At 45.7% G+C, this 20693-nt stretch overlaps 1 protein-coding gene and 1 non-coding gene across 2 annotated transcripts in view; both read left to right on the top strand.

Moving 5' to 3' along the window:
- Positions 1–20490, top strand: part of INSC (INSC spindle orientation adaptor protein) — a 114002-nt gene extending 93512 nt beyond the window's left edge. The window contains 4 exon segments of the mRNA XM_038764801.1: positions 4437–4503; positions 13094–13249; positions 16255–16331; positions 20019–20490. Coding sequence (XP_038620729.1) covers positions 4437–4503; positions 13094–13249; positions 16255–16331; positions 20019–20147 — 429 coding nt within the window. The 3' untranslated portion in view covers positions 20148–20490.
- Positions 4668–4805, top strand: LOC119944196. Its single transcript, XR_005455696.1, has one exon. It is a non-coding gene; the product is annotated as a small nucleolar RNA SNORA7 (small nucleolar RNA).
- Positions 20491–20693: the final 203 nt, after the last annotated feature.

Below are 20693 nucleotides of genomic sequence, written 5' to 3' on the forward strand. Positions count from 1 at the left end.
TGTGAGATCCCTAAAATCGCCCTGCCCCTCCTCAGTCCCTCTACCTTCTGGCCCCCTTTTCAACTCTCCCATCTTTCCCAGAAGTATCTCTAGAAGAGATTTCCTGCCTCCTCTCAAAAGCCACCCCCTCCATCTGCACCTCTAACCCCACTCTTTCCTAACTAAACAAAACTCTCTCCCTTCTTCCCTCCCTAACAGCTATTTAAACCATTTGCTTTCTAATGACTTCTTCCCCACTGCCTTCAAACATGCCCAAATATGACAGACATTTACTCTTACCCCCATTCAAGGCACATCTTATTGAAGGCACATCTCCTCCAAGAAGTCTTTCCAGACTAAGATCACCTCTCCCCTCCATCGCCCACTCCATTGTGCATCACCCCTGTCTCCCAACCCCACAGCACTTATGTACATAGCTGTAATTTATGTATTTGTAGTGATGTCTATCTCCCCTTCTCTAATAATAATGATGATGGTATTTGTTAAGCAGTTACTATGTGTTAAGCACTCACTGTGTATTAAGCACTCTTTTAAGCACTGGGGTAGATAAAAGGTAATAAGCTTGTCCCATGTGGGGCTCACAGTCTTCATCCCCATTTTTCAAATGAGATAACTGAGGCCCAGAGAAGTGAAGTGGCTTTCCCAAGGTCACACAGCAGACAAGTGGCAGAGCCGGGATTAGAGCTCAGGTTCTCTGACTCCCAAGCCCATGCTCTTTCCACTAAGTCACACTGCTTCTCTAGACTGTAAGCTCATTGTGGGCAGGGATTGTGTCTACTTGTCGCATTGTACTCTCCCAAGCACTTAGTACAGTGCTGTGCACACAGTAAGTGCTCAGTAAATATGATTGAATGCCACACATGGGACTGATAGCTCAAGAGGGAGGGCAACTGGGTTTTGAGTCCCCATTTTATAGATGAGAAAACTGAGGCACATAGAAGGTAAGTAACTTGTCCAACGTATGCTGCAGGCAAGTTACAGGGCCAGGAATAGAACCCAGATCCTGACCTTGTCCCTGTCCCAGACCCTGGCTCTTTCCATTAACTTTCACATCTTGGACTTCAGTTTCCTCACCTGTAAAATGGGATTAAAGTACCCGTTCCTCCTCACCCATAGCCTACAAACCCCATGTGGGGCAGGACCTGTTTAATAATGATGATAGTAATAGTAACAATGATTGTGGTATTTGTTAAGCACTGTATAATGTGCCAGGCACCGTATGAAACGCTGGGGTAAATACAAGGTGATCAGGTTGGTTACAGTCCCTGTTCCACGTGGGGTTCGGTACCCTAATTCCCATTTTACAGATGAGGTACCTGAGGCACAGAGAAGTGCAGTGACTTATCCAAGGTCACACAGCAGTCAAGTGGCAGAGCCAGGATTAGAACTCAGGTCCTGCTGACTCCCAGGCCATCTCAAATCCAGTGCTTACTTCAGCATATGGCACATAGTCAATGCTTAACAAATACCACCACTGTCATTGTTATCATTGAGCCATGCTGCCTCCACTTCCTACAGTGGATGTCTGAATTCCCACATGTATGGCTTGGCCCTGGCTTGTGGATGGAGAATTTCGTCCTGTTTGTTTGCTTTACTGATATTTGAATTTAAAGTTTAAAATTTCCATATCAAATATACATAGGATGTATGTAGGTTTTGTGTGGACTGGCATTTTCTTTTCATCACCTATAATCCCACCATCTCCTTCTCTCCTTTCTTCATCCATCACTCTTTATATCTTTCTCGCCCAGCCAAGCTCTTGGACCATGTTTTTTTTTTTTATGCCTGTTTCTGCCAGATATTCAAAAATTGCAGACTTCTCACTGTCTGCTCTAATGCCACTTCTCTCCCTCACCTTCTTCCTCTTCCAGACTACCTTTGATCCACTGAGACTCCTTGGCCTCTGAACCCTCTCCATCAATCCCAGATCTTCTGTACCTTTCCTGGATCCCCTAACAAATCCCTCCAATTTAGACTGTGAGCTCCCTGGAGGACAGGGACTTTGCCCAACCTAAGAATCCACCCCAGTGCTTAGAACAGTGTTGGATATATATTGAGTGCTTAACAAATACCATAAAAAACTCTCACTTCTATCCTCATGCTCTACCTTGCCTTCTCCATTTAACTCAATTCTGTTTCCCTGTAGTGGATCTGTCGCTTCTGCTCAGCATGGACATTTTCAGTCCTCTGGTCCTTTGGTGGCTAAGCATTCCTGGGAGAAATACCAGTACCAAGTCATCATCAACCATCCCTTATCTACTCTCTGTGTCCTTTCTTCTGTCCAACAACACTTAATAATAATAATAATAATAATAATAATAATGGTATTTGTTAAGCACTTACTATGTGCCAAACACTGTTCTAAATGCTGGGTTAGATACAAGGTAATCAGGTTGTCCCACGTGGGGCTCACAGTCTTAATCCTCATTTTACAGATGAGGGAACTGAGGCACAGAGAAGTTAAGTTACTTGCCCAAAGTCACATAGCTGACAAGGCAGAGCTGGGATTAGAACCCACGACCACTGGCTCCCAAGCCCATGTTCTTTCCACTAAGGCACGCTGCTTCTCCAGTAATAATTGTGGTATTTGTTAAGCACTTACTATGTGCCAGGCACTGTACTAAGAGCAGAGGTAGATGCAAATTTATCAGATTGTACTCATATGGAGCTCACAGTCTCAATTCACCCTTTACAGATGAGGTAACTGAGGCACAGATAAGTAAAGTGACTTGCTCAAGGTCACATGGCAGACAGATGGTGGAGCCAGGATTAGAATCCCTGACCTTCTGATTTCCCCGGTCTGTGTTTTATCCATTACACCATGCTGCTTCTGGGCGTCCCTCAGGGAGTCCTATTCCTATCACCTCCATGACTGTTCCAACCCTTGTACCTCTTCCTTAAGAACCAGTCAGTCAGTCAGTCAGTCAATTGATTTATTGAGCACTTACTACTTGCAGAGCACTGTACTAGGTGGTTGGAAGAGTACAATACAACAAACAGACACATTCCCTGCCACAAGACTTTTACAGTTCAGAGTGGGAGACAGACATTAATATAAATAAATATAAATACTTATATAAAAATAAATTGCAAATATAATACAGTGCCTCCACCTAGTTCCTCTCTCACACCTGCTTATCTGCTGACCTCATTACTGTGAGCTGGGAAGACTGACACCATCAGATAGAAACTTCCCAAACAGCCGAGACCTTCCCCTCTTCCATATTTCCCGTCAACATTTTCCTCCTGATTCAGTTGTCCCATGTGAGCTCCCAGACTGTGATGGTGGCCATTTGGATGGAGAAAGGCGGTGGGGTGGGGGGGGTGGGGGTGTCGATCCAGGTAATGTTGTGGAGGAAAGATCTGTAGATTTTAGCCACAGTTGAATGTCAAGTGTAGAAGGATAACAAACTGTCTAGGATGAAACCAAGGTCGCAGTGTTGTTTGCAGCAAGGTCTATTGGAAAGAGGATTGGGTTGGGAGTCGGAAGACCTGTGTTCTTATCCTGGTTCTACCACTGGTCTTCTGGGTGACTTGGGAAGTCACTTAACTTCTGTGTGCCTCAGTTTCCTCATCTGTAAAATGGGAATTTGCTAGCTGTTCTCCCTCTCTGTTAGGTTGTGAGCCTTATGTGTGTCAGGGACCGGATCCAATCTGGTTCTCTTGGATCTATCCCAGCACTTAGTACTGTGCTCTGCAATAGCAAGTGCTAAACAAAGACCGTTAACATCATAATCCTCCTTGACCTCGGTTGTTTTTGATTCTGTTGACCAACATTGAGCACTTACTGTGTGCAGAGCACTGAACAAAGCACTTGAAAGAGTCCAGTACAAAAGAGTTGGTAGACACGATCCCAGTCCTAAAGGATCTTGTGGGGGAGACAGACATTAATTAAATTATAGATAGGGATATGTACATAAGTGCTGTGTTATACTGTACTCTCCCAATCACTTAGTACAGTACTATGCACACAGTAAGTGCTCAATAAATATGATTGAATGAATGAATGAAAGTATACATCAATGGCAGTTATCACACAGGGCTTTGTCCTGGAACTGAACTCTTCTCTCTTTACCCTCATTCTCTTGAGAAATGTCTTCCACCAACATAATTTTGAACCACTCCACAGCCTGCCGTTCCAAGCTTGACCTCTCCTTATTTGCAAATAGTCAGTCAATGGTATTTAGTGAGCACTTACTGTGTGTGAGCACTGTATTAAGCATTTGGGAGAATACAATACAATCTCACTTCTCTTACCAGCACTTTAAATTTAGTATGTCCAAAACAGAATTATTCATCTTGCCTCCTAAACCTTCTCAACCCTACAATCTCCCAACCTTGGCTCCAGTGTTCCCTCTAGGCCAGCTAATTCAGGAAAACTTTCTGACACCCAACACTGGTAACGGTGACACTTTCTTCTATATTATCATTTTCAGATAGTGACCATATTGGCAAACATGTCCATCCTAGACCAGTGCACTTTGGAAATTATCCAGGAAAATGGTATGTAGTGGAATGCCTTTTATTGTGGGTGGGGCTGGGCCCTTTGTGGATGCTCAAGACCAATCAATCAGTCAATGGAATTTATTGAGCACCTACTGTGTGCAGAGCATGGTACTAAGCGCTTGAGAGAGTACAGTATAATGGAGTCAGTAGACATATATTAACCCCTCTCAAGGTCGTACCTGGAGAGTTTCCAGTGCTCTACCAGTCTCGGCTACAGGAGGGAGAGTCAAGCAGAGGCCAACCCATTCCATTCCTAGCTTGGCCAGCGGCTAGCGAGTGGAAGGCAATCTGCTACAAGTTAAAACTCACTTGTTCTGGGCAGCTGAGGCATGGGAGAGAATCAAGGGCAGAGACTCGAGTTTAATGCATGGAAGACAGCAATGGTAAACCACTTCCGTATTTTTACGAAGAAAACTCTATGGATACACTACCAGAATGATTGTAGATGGAGAGCAGGGTGTTCTGGGAGAGATGTGTCTGTGGTGTTGCTATGAGTTGGAAACCACTCGACGGCATAAGACAAGACAAGACATGTTCTAAAGGCTTGGGAGAGTACAATATAACAACAGAGTTGGTAGATTTGTTCCCTGCCCATGTTGAGCTTATACTCTAGAGGGATGGTGGCTTGGGGCAATCCCTGTTACTTGCAGGATTTAAACAGGAAATTACTTTGATTAGATGCTATTTCCTTCCAAACTCCAGGTCCCCTTATGTGGACAGTGGTGCCATTCTATTAGGATTGGGGGAACAGGAGGGAATTTCTCCAGGAGCTTGCCTACCTATGGTGAGTGGAGGGAAAAGGGACATGCACACATGCAGCTTGGAGAGAGATCACCAATCTGGGGGGTCCCACCAGCCTACTAGTTGCCTAGTATGGTCACACCTCAGAATGACTCTGGTCGGCATTGGCTGTACAGCGGAGGGGTTGAGGGGGCAGTTTGGTGATGCTCGACCCTCATCCTCTTCAGGCTCTGAATCATTTCCTCAGCATCCATGCTGAGATGCAGCCTTTGCAGCCTAAAGTTCACACTGATGAAACAGGGGCAGGGGTAGGGAGGAAGGAGAGGAAAAGTGACGTGGGTCAAGGGGGATAAACCTGACAGAGGAAATAGGGGTTCAAGAGGATCGGCTCCCTGTCCTGCAATGGGCTCCAAAACAACTTCAAAGAATTAGAAGTCAAGACTCCCAGTGCTGGGACTGGTCATTGCTCCTTAACAATAATAATAATAATAATAATAATAATAATAATAATAAGGGTAATAAGGATAATGACAATGGTATTTATTAAGTGCTTACTCTGTGTATCATCTTTGTGCAGAAACGCTCTGGGCATGTTACTCCCCTCCCCAAAAATCTCCAGTGGCTACCAGTCAACCTACACATCAGGCAAAAACTCCTCACTCTCGGCTTCAAGGCTCTCCACCCCCTCACCCCCTCCTACCTCACCTCCCTTCTTTCCTTCTACAGCCCAGCCCACAACCTCCGCTCCTCTGCCATTTACCTCCTCTCTGTGCCTCGTTCTCGCCTGTCCCGCCATCGACCCCCGGCTCACGTCCTCCCCCGGCCTGGAATGCCCTCCCTCCGCACATCTGCCACACTAGCTCCCTCCCTCCCTTCAAGGCCCTACTGAGAGCTCACCTCCTCCAGGAGGCCTTCCCAGACTGAGCCCCCTCCTTCCTCTCCCCCTCGCCATCCCCCCGGCCCTACCTCCTTCCCCTCCCCACAGCACCTGTATGTATGTTTGTACAGATTTATTGGTCTATGTATTTTACTTGTACATATTTACTATTATATTTATTTTATTTTGTTAATGATATGCACCTAGCTTTACTTCTATTTATTCTGATGACTTGACACCTGTCCACATTTTTTTTGTTGTTGTTGTCTGTCTCCCCCTTTTAGACTGTGAGCCCGTTGTTGGGTAGGGACCATCTCTATATGTTGCCAACTTGTACTTCCCAAGCGCAGTGCTTAGTACAGTGCTCTGCAAACAGTGAGCACTCAATAAATATGATTGAATGAATGAATGAAAATGCCAAGCACTGTATTAAGCGCTGGAGTAAATAGAAGATAATCAGGTTGGACACAGTTCCTGTCCACATGAGACTCACGGTCTAAGTAAAGAGGGAATAGGATTTATTCCCCATTTTACAGTGAGGAAACCAAGGCACAGAGAAGTTAAGCCATTTGCACAAGGTCACGCAGCAGACAAATGGCGGAGGGGGGATTAAAACTCAGGTCCTCGAACTCCCAAGCCCGTGCTATTTTCACTGGGCCAGGCTGCTGTTGCTGCTGCTGCTAGCTTCTCCCAGAAACAGCTGCCTCCGGGCAGTGAGCAGAAACACTCAGTTCCTGTGGAATGATTTCCTCAGTCGGGATAATGTGGTAACAATTAGCTACTGGTTAGAAACCAGAGATACTAATGAGGTGCAGAGAGGAAAAGGGAGAGCTTGGGTGGGCTGCTTCCATGATTTGTGTGTGAACATCTCTCTCTCTCTCTCTCTCTCTCTCTCTCTCTCTCTCTCTCTCTCTCTCTCTCTTTCTCTCTCTCTCTCTCTCTCTCCCCCTCTCTCCCTCTCTCCCTCTCCCCTTATTTGCTGCCAAGACACTGTTACTAATTGGGAGAGATTATTATTTTGTGTTAATTATGTAAATGACCTAATAATTGAAACCTTTCTGTGCCACCTGAGGTAACAAGGCAGAGAATGCTATTTGTAGTTGATTGGATTAGACATCGTAGTATTGTACTCTTTGCTGAAAATGATCAGTCAGGATTCTTCAGTGCCTTTTTTTGTTTTTGTTTTTCTTTTTCAGTGGCATATGTTAAGCGCTCATGGTGTGCCATAACTGTGCTATAGGATAATCGGGGTGGACACATTCCCTGTCCTATATAGCATTCATGGTTTTAATCCCCATTTTACAGATGAAGTGACTGAGGCACAGTGAAATGAAGTGACTTCATTCGTAAAGTAGAAGCATGGCGTAGTGGATAGAGCATGGGCCTGGGAGTCAGCAGGTCATGAGTTCTTCTCCTGGCTCTGCTGCAAGATCTTGGGCAAGTCACTTTACTTCTCTGTGCCTCAGTTACCTCATTTGTAAACTGGGGATTGAGACTGTGAGCCCCACATGGGACAAGGTCTGTGTCCAACCCACTTTGCTTATGGCCAACCTGTTGATTTGTACAGTGCTTGGTACATACTAATCACTTAATGAATACTACAATTATTATTAAAACACTGTATTAAGCACTTTATAGAGTACAATACAACAATAAGCGGACACATTCCCTGCCCACAATGAGCGTACAGAATCACAAGGAACCCAGGACTCCCAGGCCTTTGCTTTTTCCACTAGGCCAAGCTGTTACCTAGAAAGTTTATCCATTCTGGAATTGAGAATCTGTTGGATTTGACCACAGCTGGCCAAACAGGAGGCAGGAAGATCTACGTACCCATCTGTTCCCGTAAGAGCAGGTTGGGGATGTGTGATGATGGATGGCCAGGCTTGATTTCCCTCCATATAATCAGGGATTTATGGGCCTCCGCCCTGTGACAGTGCAGACAATAAAAGAGATTTACATTCAGACTGGTGTCCCATGGAGACAGGCTGCTGATGGCTTGGGAAATACTCGGGTATTTGAAGAGGCCTAGTTCATGGGTTGCCCTTCTCAGTGGAGATCTCTTGGAAGGAGACTTGGGGAACCAGGGCAGAGGTGTGGTCAATCAATCAATGATATTTATTGAGTACTTACTGTATTGTACCAAGTATTGTACCAAGCACTTAGGAGAGTACACTACAACAGTTAGTAGATATGTTTCCTGTCCACAAGGACCTGGGTTCTAATCCTGGCTCTGTTAGTTGCCTGCTGTGTGACCTTGAGCAAGTCACCTAACTCTTCTGTCCCTCAGTTTCCCTAACTGTAAAATGGGGATCAGATACCTGTTAATGATGGCATTAACATTAACATGAGTGCTTACTATGTGCAAAGCAGGCTCAGTGGAAAGAGCACAGGCTTGGCAGTCATAGGTCATGGGTTCTAATCCCTGCTCCCCCACATGTCTGCTGTGTAATCTTGGGCAAGTCACTTAAATTCTCTGAGCCTCAGTTGCCTCATCTGTAAAATGGGGATTAAGACTGTGAGCCCCATGTGGGACAACATGATCACCTTATCCTCCCCAGCACTTAGAACAGTGCTTTGCACATAGTAAGTGCTTAACAAATGCCAGCATTATTATTGTTATACCTGTTGTCCCTCCTACTTAGACTGTGAGCCCCATGTGGGTCAGAGACTTTATCTTGCCTAATTACCTTGTACCTGCCCCAGTGCTTAGAACAGTGTTCGACACATAGTAAGCACTTAATAAATACCATAAAAAATGGAGCTCACAGTCTAGAGGCTAATCTGGCCAGAAACCCCAAAAGCCAAGCATCTCTTTTTCCCAGGCTTAAGCTGACTGGGTAGCCAGAAAAATTCCCCAATTATGTTTGCTATTCTCAGCTAAACCATCCAGGAAGGTTTGGAAGGTGTGGTTGATCTAAACTTTGTCTCAGAGCTCAGCATCCAGATTCAGGGTCAGTCTACTCTGTTAACACAGCATGGATATTGGTTGGTTCATTGGTTGTTGGATGTTCCAGATTTGGGGCAAGAATTTGAGATCATTCATTCATTCATTCAATCGTATTTATTGAGCGCTAAATGTGTGCAGAGCACTGGACTAAGCCCTTGGAAAATACAATTTGGCAACTGATAGACAATCCCTACCCAACAATGGGCTCACAGTCTAGAAGGGGGAGACAGACAACAAAACAAAACAAGTAGATAGATCCATCAGAACCCTTCTGCTCCTAGGCAAGGAACTGGTTGCAGTCTTCTTTCCTGAGGCTGTGGACAAGGCATTCTCTTTTTTCTGATATTTGTTTAGCTCTTACTATGTGCCAGGCACTGTACTAAGGGCTTGGGTGGAAACTGGCAAATTGGCTCGGACACAGTTCCTGTCCCAGTTGGAGCTCACAGTCTCATTTTCCATTTTGCAGATGAGGTAACCGAGACCCATAGATAATAATTATGGTATTTGTTAAGCACGTACAATGTGCCAAGCATTGGTCTAAGCACTGGGGTAAATACAAGGTAATCAGATTATCCCACTTGGGGTTCACAGTCTCAATCCCCATTTTACAGATGAGGTAACTGAGGCACAGAGATATGAAGTGACTTGCCCAAGGCCACATAGATGATAAGTGGCGGAGCCAGGTTTAGAACCCATGACCTTCTGACTCCCAGGTCAGTGCTCTGTACACCGTGTCATTCCTTCCTCCCTTGGATATTATTGACATCCAAACAGATGAATCCAGACCAGAACGTCATTATTGATTGTTCCTTTAATCAAGACAAATGTGTGGCTCTCTCTCTGGCCTCCTCCCCTATCAATGCTCCCGGAGTTCTCATCCCTCCTCTCCCACTCTCTCTCTAGAGAATCAGTGTGGCTTAGTGGAAAGAGCCCAGGCTTGGGATCAGAGGTCATGGGTTCTATTCCTGGCTTCACCACTTATCAACTGCGTGACTTTGGGCAAGTTACTTAACTTCTCCGTGCCTGAGTTACCTCATCTGTAAAATGGGGATTAAGACTGTGAGCCCCACATGGGACAACCTGATTATCTTGTATCTACTTCAGTGCTTAGAACAGTGCTTGGCACATAGTTAGTGCTTAACAAATACCATCCTCATCATCATCATCTCCCTTCTAGCATGGGTTGTGCCCTTTCTCTGATGGGCAGCACCTGTCTCTCCCTGACAGCCTTTTTTGTCCCACCACTGCCCACCCTCTCCAGCTATCTCCCTGCCACCCCAGTCTTGCAACATCATTTGAAGAGGCCACACATTAGCCTTGAATAAAGGAATAAATACTACAGTGGGACATGACAACGTGGTCTGGATTCATCTGTTTGGAAGCTTGTCGATACTATCCGAGGCTGGATGGAGTGGTGTAGTGGCTAGAGCATGGTCCTGGGAGTCAGAAGGTCACAGGTTCTAATCCTGGCTCCCCCACTTGTCTGTTGTGTGACCTTGGGCAAGTCACTTCACTTCCCTGGGCCTCAGTTACTTCATGTGTAAAATGGAAAACGAGACTGTGAGCCCCACCTGGGACAGGAACTGTGTCCAAGCAGATTTGTTCATCTCCACCTCAGTGCTTAGTACAGTGCCTGGCACCTAGTAAGTGCTGAACAAATATCAGAAAAAAGAGAATGCCTCATCTGAGATTCATTATTATTATTGGAGATGCAGTGTGGCTCAGTGGAAGGATCACGGGCTTAGGAGTTGGAGGTCGTGGGTTCTAATCCCGACCCTGCCACTGGTCAGCTAGGTGACTTTGGGCAAGTCACTTCACTTCTTTGTGCTTCGGTTCCCTCATCAGTCAAATGGGGGTGAAGACTGTGAGCCCCCCATGGGGCAACCTGATCAGCTTGTATCTCCCCAGTGCTTAGAACAGTGCTTGGCACATAGTAAGTGCTTTAAAAATACCATTATTATTATTCTGAATGAAGTTTAGGTTACTACGATAAGATCTGATCGCTTTTCTAAAAAAAATCTTCAGTCCATGTTTCCCCACTTCTGAGGAACCTCCAGTGGTTGTCCAGTTACCGCTGTATCAAACAGAAACTCCTTGGCTTTAAAGCATTCAATCACTTTACCCCTTTCTATCTTACCTCACTGCTCTCCTACTGCAACCTAACCTGCACACTTTGCTCCACTAATGCCAACCTACTCTCGTATCTCAATCTCATCTATCTCGCCTCTGACCTCTCACACACGTCCTGCCTCTGGCCTAGAATGCCCTCCTCCATATATCTGACAATTGGTCTCCCCCTCGTTCAAAGCCCTATTGAAGGCACATCTCCTCCAAGAGGACTTTCCTGTCTAAATCCTCATTTCCTCTACTCCAACTCCCTTTTGCATCACCCTTGAACTTGGATTGGCTCCCTTTATTCATCTCTCCCTCAGCCTCACAGCACTTATGTACGTATCCTTAGTTTATTTACTAATATTATTAATCAAAATAATGATGATGGTATTTAAGTGCTTACTATTTGCCAAATTCTGTTCTAAGAGCTGAGGTAGGTACAAGGTAATCAGGTTGTCCCACATGGGACTCACAGTCTTAATCCCCAGTTTGCAGATGAGGTAACTGAGGCACAGAGATATGAAGTGACTTGCCCAAGGTCACACAGCAGACAAGTGGTGGAGCTGGGATTAGAACCCATATCCTCTGACTCTCAAGCCTGGGCTGCTTCATTATATTAATCTCCATAAGCTAATTTGGGCAGGGAATGTGTCTGCTAATTCTGTTCCATGTGCTCTCCCAAGTGCTTAGTACAGTGCTCACTCCTCACCCTGGGCTTCAAGGCTCTCCATCACCTCGCCCCCTCCTACCTCACCTCCCTTCTCTCCTTCTACAGCCCAGCCCGCACCCTCCGCTCCTCCGCCGCTAATCTCCTCACCGTACCTCGTTCTCGCCTGTCCCGCCATCGACCCCCGGCCCACGTCATCCCCCCGGGCCTGGAATGCCCTCCCTCTGCTCATCCGCCAAGCTAGCTCTCTTCCTCCCTTCAAGGCCCTGCTGAGAGCTCACCTCCTCCAGGAGGCCTTCCCAGACTGAGCCCCTTCCTTCCTCTCCCCCTCGTCCCTCTCTCCATCCCCCCATCTTACCTCATTCCCTTCCCCACAGCACCTGTATATATGTATATATGTTTGTACATATTTATTACTCTATTTATTTATTTTATTTGTACATATCTATTCTATTTATTTTATTTTGTTAGTATGTTTGGTGTGTTCTCTGTCTCCCCCTTTTAGACTGTGAGCCCACTGTTGGGTAGGGACTGTCTCTATATGTTGCCAATTTGTACTTCCCAAGCGCTTAGTACAGTGCTCTGCACATAGTAAGCGCTCAATAAATACGATTGATGATGATGATGATGATGCTCTGCACATAGTATGAACTCAATAAATACCATTGATTAATTTATTGATTTATAGGGGCAAATTCATCTATAAACTGCTAATTGTAATTCAAGTAATTTATGGCAAGTGGGAAGAAGACTTATAGCACATTAGCACCAAAGTTGTCCAATGTTTCCTACCTTTCTTTCAGGATATTCTGGAGCCAAAACTGATTATAGAACCAGGAATGACTCAGCCAGCCTTGTGTCTTCATATTAGTTTGAAGTTAACAGGATTGAATGCAGTTCTGAGTGGATTCAGACCATCATATTCTGATGAGAGCTAGAAAGATCCAAATAGATAAAATAAAATAACCCAACATGGTTTGTCCCCTACTCCCAGGGCCCTTCTTTGAGGATGTGATCTGGAACTGAAGGGGTCTGGATCAAAATGGCAGGAGAGAGGGAGCAGCTGACCCCATGTTTTGTCGTTGTAAGCTTATTATGGGCAGGGGATGTATCTGCTAATTTTGTTGCACTGTGCTCTCCTAAGAACTTAGAGTAGTGCTTTGCACAGTTTTTTTTTTTTTTTTTTTGTGTGTGTGTGTGTGTTTTTCTGGACTTGCAACAATATTTGCTTCCGGCCAAGGTGTCCAGATCCTGGTGCAAATGCTGTCTGAGAAGTCCCCCTCTGGGAGCCCAGTGGAAATTGCTGCCTGTGAACGTGTCCAACAGAAAGCCGCCGTAACCCTCGCCCGCCTCAGCCGTGACCCTGACGTGGCCTGGGAGGCCATCAGGCTCCGCTGTAAGAGAGACCGCAGCTCTGAGTTGGTCGCCAGGGTGACTGGGGAATGAAGTCAATGGTGCTCTTTGGGGTGGTCCCCGAGGGGGAGGCAGGAATCGCTGATGGGAGCAGAGAGAGTCCAAGGAGAGCAGTCATAACCCTTGTCTGTCCTGATGATCTTATAGCCACCCTCGTTCATAGCCCATGGTCAGTGCTCAATATACAGTCAATAATGCCCAATAATGGGATTATGCTAGGCCTTGGTGACTTCCAGCAACAGATAGTCCAGGCTGGAAAGGGCAAAATTCAGAGGCAGCTCCATCTCAAAAAGATTTCTTTTCCTGCCCTTATCTCTTCCAGGCAGAGTGGGTGGGCTTCCCTTTCACTGAAGGGAAACAAGGTGGAAATGGTTGGGTCTATGTCTCCCACCTAGTCTTTCCCTCTGCATTATTATTATTATCATCATCATCATCACCATCATTGCATTTGTTAACCATTCATTCATTTAATCATATTCATTGAGTGCTTACTGTGTACAGAGCACTGTACTAAGTGCTTGGGAAGTACAAATCGGCAACGTATAGCTATGGTCCCTACCCAACAATGGGCTCACAGTCTAGAAGGAGGAGACAGACAACAAAACAAAACAAGTAGATAGGTGTCAATATCATCAGAATAAATAGAATTATAGCTATTTATACATCATTATTAGAATAAATATAGTAAATATGTACAAATAAAATAGAGTAATAAATTTGTACAAATATATACAAGTGCCGTGGGGAGGGGAAGGAGGTAGGGTCAGGGGGCAATGGGGAGGGGAGGAGGAGAAGAGGAAAAAGGGGGGCTCAGTCTGGGAAGGCCTTCTGGAGGAGGTGAGCTCTCGATAGGGCTTTGAAGGGAGGAAGAGAGGTGGTTTGGTGGATGTGTGGAGGGAGGGCATTCCAGGCCAGGGGAAGGACGTGGGCCAGGGGTTGACAATGGAACAGGCGAAAATGAGGCACAGTGAGGAGGTTAGCGGCAGAGGAGTGCAGTGTACGGGCTGGGCTGTAGAAGGAGAGAAGGGAGGTGAGGTAGGAAGGGGTGAGGTGATGGAGAGCCTTGAAGCCGAGGGTGAGGAGTTTTTGTTTGATTCGAAGGTTGGCAGGCAACCACTGGAGATTTTTGAGGAGGGGAGTAGCATGCCCAGAGTGTTTCTGTACAGAGATAATCTGGGCAGCAGAGTGAAGTATAGACTGAAGTGGGGAGAGACAGGAGGATGGGAGATCAGAAAGGAGGTTGATGCAGTAATCGAGTCAGGATAGGATGAGAGACTGAACCAGCAAGGTAGCGGTTTGGATGCAGAGGAAAGGGCAGATCTTGGTAATGTTGTGGAAGTGAGACTGGCAGCTTTTAGTGATGGATTGGATATGCGGGGTGAATGAGAGAGCAGAGTCAAGGATAATAATAATAATAATAGTAATGATAATGACATTTATTAAGCATTTACTATGTGCAAGGCACTGTTCTAAGTGCTGGGAAGGTTACAAGGGGATCAGGTTGTCCCATGTGGGGCTCACAGTCTCAATGCTCATTTTATAGATGAGGTAACTGAGGCACAGAAGTTAAGTGACTTGCCCAAAGTCACACAGCTGGCAAGTGGCAGAGCCGGGATTTGAACCCATGACCTCTGACTCCAAAGCCCGTGTTCTTTCCACTGAGCCATGCTGCTTCTGGATGACACCAAGGTTGTGGGCTTGTGAGATGGGAAGGATGGTAGTGCCATCCACAGTGATGGGAAAGTCAGGGAGAGGACAGGCAATTACCATGTGCTCAAACACTTTTCTAAGTACTGGGGTAGATGCAAGTTAATCATAGAGGTCACAGTCTCTGTCCCACAAGGGGCTCATAGTCTAAGAAGGAGGGAGAACAGGCATTGAATCCCCATTTACAGATGAGGAAACTGCAGCCAAGAGAAGTGAAGTGACATGCCCAAGGTCAAACAGCAGGCAAGTGGCTGAGCCCGGGATTAGAACCCAGGTTATTCCAGGAATAATACTTGTGGGGAAATGTCTGTTTTCTTGAGTCACCCAGGGTGCCATTCCCTCCTTCTGCCTGAGCAGATTTATGTAAAGTGAATGAATATGAAAGTCAAATGTAGTCAAATGTGCAGCCTGTATCTCTCACACTGTAATTTAAGCCAATTTCTAGCTGGTCGAGTACCCCCTTGTCCACCTATTCCATGCCCCTATCTGCCACAGGAAGGCTGCAGAAGGCAAACCAAGAAGCAGCAGTGCATGCCTCACAAACACAGACCAGAGGAAATGGAGGTGAAATCCATCTCCCCCTTAGCTAAAAAATCCTGATGCAAATCTGCCTCACTGAAGAAAGGCAATTTTCTGAAATAATTGGGTCTGAGACTAGTTCAGAGAACCGAGCAAAATTAGGTTTGAATATATCACGGGTGTTCTCCTCTAATTTTGCTAGGTCATTCAGGCTTTTTAAGAAGTTTTCCAAACTGAGGTGCTTTTCCAAGTAGTTGGTCACGTTGGAATTGCTTCTTTTCCATTGACTTGATGCTTGTAGGCTCCTTGAAGAAAGGGATTCAGTTTCATTTTTCTGGCACGTGGCTTGCAAGCTGGGGGGAGTGGGAGAAAAGAGTGGATAGGTAGGAGGGAGGGCAGAGTAAGTGACTTTAAAACAAATGTTGGGAGTTTCTGCTTGATGCAGAGAGGGATGAACAACCACTGGCACTTTGGGGGAAGTGGGGAGACACGTGCAGACTTTTTACTTTTGAAAAATGATCCAGGCAGTATCCTGAACTATGAACTGGAGAGGGGAAAGGTCTGAGGCAGGGCGGTCTGCGAGGAGGTCAAGGATTTCTATGGTGAAGGCTGAGAAGGAGCCATTATCCTGGGAGAACTGGCATTTGGTGCTATAGAGGGAAACCTTGGGTGTGGAAGAGGCTGAGCCAAGTAACTGGTCGGGATCCTTCCTACGGGATCTCTCCGATAAGGGAGATAAGTGTTTGTGCTGTGTTATCCTAGGTCTGCCTCGTCTCACAGAGCTGTGTCGATCACCCTCAGAGAGGAACAGCAGTGATTCCGTGCTCGTGGCCTGTCTGGTGAGTGTCTTCACCCCATCTTCATTGTCACCTCTGTCTTCCTCCTTTCACCTCCTCTTCCTCATTTGCCTCCTCCTTCTCCATCACCTCCTCCTCCACCATCTCCTCTTTCCTTGAGCTCTTCCTCCTCTTCCTTATTATCCCCCTCTTTTTCTTCCTCCTCTTCCTTATTATCCCCCTCTTTTTCTTCCTCCTCTACTTCTTCCTCCTATTTTTTTGGTCGCATTTGTTAAGCACTTGCTATGTGCCAGGCACTGTACTAAGCACTGGGCAGATACAAGGTAGGTTGGACACAGTCCCTGTCCCACATGGGGCTCACAGTCTTAGTCCCCATTTTAGAGTTAAGGAAACTGAGGCACAGAGAAGTTAAGCACCTTGTCCAAAGTCACATAGACAAGCGGAAGAGATAGTGTCAAAACTCAGGTCCTTGTGACTCCCAGGCTCAGGCTCTATCCACTAGGCCATGATGTTTCTCTATAACTGTACTAATAATAAATAATTTTTATGATATTTTTTAGGTACTTACTCTGTGCCAGGCACTGTACTAAATGCTGGGGTAGATAAAAACCAACCAGGTTGGACACAGTCTTAATTCTCATTTTACAGATGAAGTAACTGAGGCACAGAATACCAAATAATTATGGAATTTGTTAAGCACTTACTATGTGCCAAGCACTTTACTACACATGGGGATTAGTTACAAGATAATCAGGTTGGATACAGTTCCTGTGCCACACAGGGCTCACAGTCTAGAAGAGAGGGAGAATAAGTATTGAATCCCCATTTTGCAGATGAACAATAATAATAATAATAATAATAATGGCATTTATTTAGCACTTACTATGTGCAAAGCACTGTTCTAAGCGCTGGGGAAGTTACAAGGTGATCAGGTTGTCCCACTGGGGGCTCACAGTCTTAATCCCCATTTTACAGATGAGGGAACTGAGGCACAGGGAAGTTAAGTGACTTGCCCAAAGTCACACAGATGACAAGTGGCGGAGCTGGGATATGAACCCCTGACCTCTGACTCCAAAGCCTGTGCTCTTTCCACTGAGCCACGCTGCTTCCCTAATAAATGAATAAACTGTGGAACCAAGAAGTTGTCACTCTTCTTTCTCCTTCTCTTTCTCGTCCTCCTTTTTCTCCTCTTCCTCTTTTTCCTCTTCCTTCTCCTTCTAGTCTTCCACTGCTTCTCCTCCTTCCCATTCCCCTTGTGATCCAAAAGGGCCCATTTGTGGCCAGTGTTTGACTGACAAGGCAATGAATTGACCCATTTCTTGCCCACCAGGGGCTTCCAACCTAAAACAGGCAACCCAAACTCAGACTGACATTTAGATCAGCCCTCTCCACTTGTGGGAAAACTTCCTTCTAGTTTCTGGCACTCTCTCACTCAGTCAATCAGAGACATTTACTGAGTGCTAACCATGAGAACAGCAGTGTTCTAAGCTCTTGGGAGGGTACTTTACAACAGAGGTAGGAGGCAAGTTCCCTGCTCACGAGTTCAGTCTCCTTGAGAGCCTAGTGATTTTTCAGTCTGAAATGACCCTTGAGCCTGCTACATTCTTGGCTCCCGAGGCCACTGCTTTTGGGAAAAGGCTGTTCTGTCAGGTCTGGGAAGAAGCCCAAGCAGCCCAGAGATCTGGATATTCTGAGGGAAGGAGTTTATCTTGGCTTTATAGGAAGTCACCTTTGTGTTTTCCCTCTTTGCCTTCCCTAGCAACCTCACACTGCACAAGAGGCCTATTTCTAAGGCCTCCGTGGACCAGAACCCGATTTGGGGAAGCAGTACTCCCTAGTGTAAGAAGCAGTGTGGCCTACCGGAAAGTGTACGGATCTGAGTGTTAGAGGACCTGCGTTTCTAATCCCTACTCCACCCTTTGTCTGGTCTGTGACCTTGGGCAAGTCTCTTCACTTCTCTTTGCCTCAGTTCCCTCATCTGTGAAATGGGGAGTCAATGCCGGTGTTGGAATCCAGGTCCTCTGGCTCAGTGGCCCGGGCTCTTTCCACTAGGCCGCCCTGCTTCTCATAGACCCCAACTCACACTCTTCCCATTCCTCTCAGATCAGCACACTCATTGTGCTTAATTCTCTCCCTGCTCCGACCTCTTGCTGACGTTCTCCCTTTTGCCCCATGCACTCTCTCCCTTATGACAGACCACAAATCTCCTACTACTACTCCTACTCTCCTACTACAGCTTACCCAGCACACTTAATAGTAATAATAATGATGACATTTATTAAGTGCTTACTACGTGCAAAGCACTGTTCTAGGCGCTGGGGAGGATACCAGATGATCAGGTTGTCTCACAGATGAGGTAACTGAGGCCCAGAGAAATGAAGTGGCTTGCCCAAAGTCACACAGCTGGCAATTGAACCCATGACCTCTGACTCCAAATCCTGGGCTCTTTCCACTGAGACATGCTGCTTGGCTCCTATAATGCCAGCCTTCTCACCGTACCTTAATCTCGCCTATTTCACCCACGACCTGCCTCTGGCCTGGAACACCCTCCCTCCTCAGATCTGACAGACAGTGTCTCTCCCCTCATTCAAAGCCTTATTGAGGGTACATCTCTTCCAAGAGGCCTTCTCTGATTAAGTCCTCTTTTGCTCTTCTCTCTCTCCCTTCCGTTGTCCTGTGACTTGCTCCCTTTATTCATCCCGCCTTCCCAGTCCTACAGCATTTGTTTGCATATCTGTAATTTATTTATCCTCATGTGTCTCCCCATCTAGACTGTAAGCTCATTCTGGGCAGGGAATGTGTCTGTTTGTCATTATATTGTACTCTCCCCAGTGCTTAGTACATTGCTCGACACACAGTAAGCGCTCAATAAATATGACTGACTGACTGACTGACTTTCTCCCTCCTACTTATGCTGTGAGCCCCATGTGGGACCTGATTATCTTGCGCTAATCCAGCGCTTGATATAGTGGCTAACACATAGTAAGTGCCTAACAAATACTACAGTTAGTAGTAGGAAGAGTACAAGGAGGAGGAGGAGGAGGAAGAGGAAGTACACAGCTCTGGGAATTAGGGAACCTGGGTTCTAATCCTGGCTCAATTCCCAGCAAGTTGCTCAACATATCTGGATTCCAGTTCATCCTTCTGTAAAAGTTCTGGGATTAGAACACCTGCCCCTCTCTAGCTCATGTGAATGCCATGATCAATCAATCAGTCACATTTATTGAGTATTTACTGCATGCAGAGCACTGTACTAAGTGTTTGGGAAAGTACAACACAACAGACACATCCCTGCCCACAATGAGCTGGGGGCCATGAGGGCAAAATCACTTCATCAATCAGTCAATTAATGTATTGAGTGTTTACTGTGTGCAGAGAACTGTCCTAAGTGCTTGGGAGAGTACAGTATAGCAGAGTTGTATTGACCCGAGCAGTATAAAAGATGAGACAAGCGGTATACACAAAAGAGATGAGTAGTATAAAAAAGAGAATCGGGAACAAGATAGCACATCAGGAAGTCCAGGTATTTTCTTGATCGTAACTCCAGCACTCCTTAACCATCAGAGGTATTTACTGAGTACCTACTGCATACAAAGGACTGTACTATGTGCTTGTGAGAACACAATGCAACAGTTGATTGATGGGATCCCTGCCCTCAAGGAGTTGACAAGGAGCTGTCCATAGTGAGGGAGACAGACATTAAAGTAAATGACTTATCTTCTTTTGCAGGCAGCCTTGAGAAGGCTTGCTGTCATCTGTCCTGCAGACCTGGATGATTCTGATTTCCAGCAGCTAGTCAAACCCAGGCTTGTAGATTCCTTCTTACTATGCTCCAACATGGAAGAGAGCTTCGTATGAGTTGGAAGAGAAGAGTCACTGCCATCTGATCCACCTCTCCCCAAAACAAACCTTGAGACACCAGATTTCTTCTCCTGCCCTCTTTATTTATACTTAATTTATTTTACAGCTATAGGAACAGAGAGCAAAATATGGAGAGACAGAATGGCATCTCCATTTGTTCTCAGGAGTGATTATGTTTTACTTTCCTTGCTTTTCTGCTGAACAGGTTGGAATGTCTAAATGGACAAAGTACCCCGATGATTTGCCTTAATCTTTCTTTTTAGCTACTTACGCTGTTATCTCTCCACTCTTGTCACATTTTAGACCTCTGATATATAAACTGCCTCATGGTTTTTTTTCAGTTGGATTCACTGTTTCTCCAAGGTTGGTCTTAAAAATTAATTAAATAGGAAAGGACAGTGAGTTCTGGGGAGAAGAAAAATTCATAAGTGGAATTATGGAAATTTCTGGCTTAGATTTTCTGATTATGTGTGATATCTTCAATTTCAGTCATCCGTGACTAAAATTTTGTATCATGCACAGTTATACCATGCAAACCCTTTT

Source organism: Tachyglossus aculeatus, chromosome 22, assembly GCF_015852505.1.
Source record: "Tachyglossus aculeatus isolate mTacAcu1 chromosome 22, mTacAcu1.pri, whole genome shotgun sequence".
Taxonomy (NCBI): domain Eukaryota; kingdom Metazoa; phylum Chordata; class Mammalia; order Monotremata; family Tachyglossidae; genus Tachyglossus; species Tachyglossus aculeatus.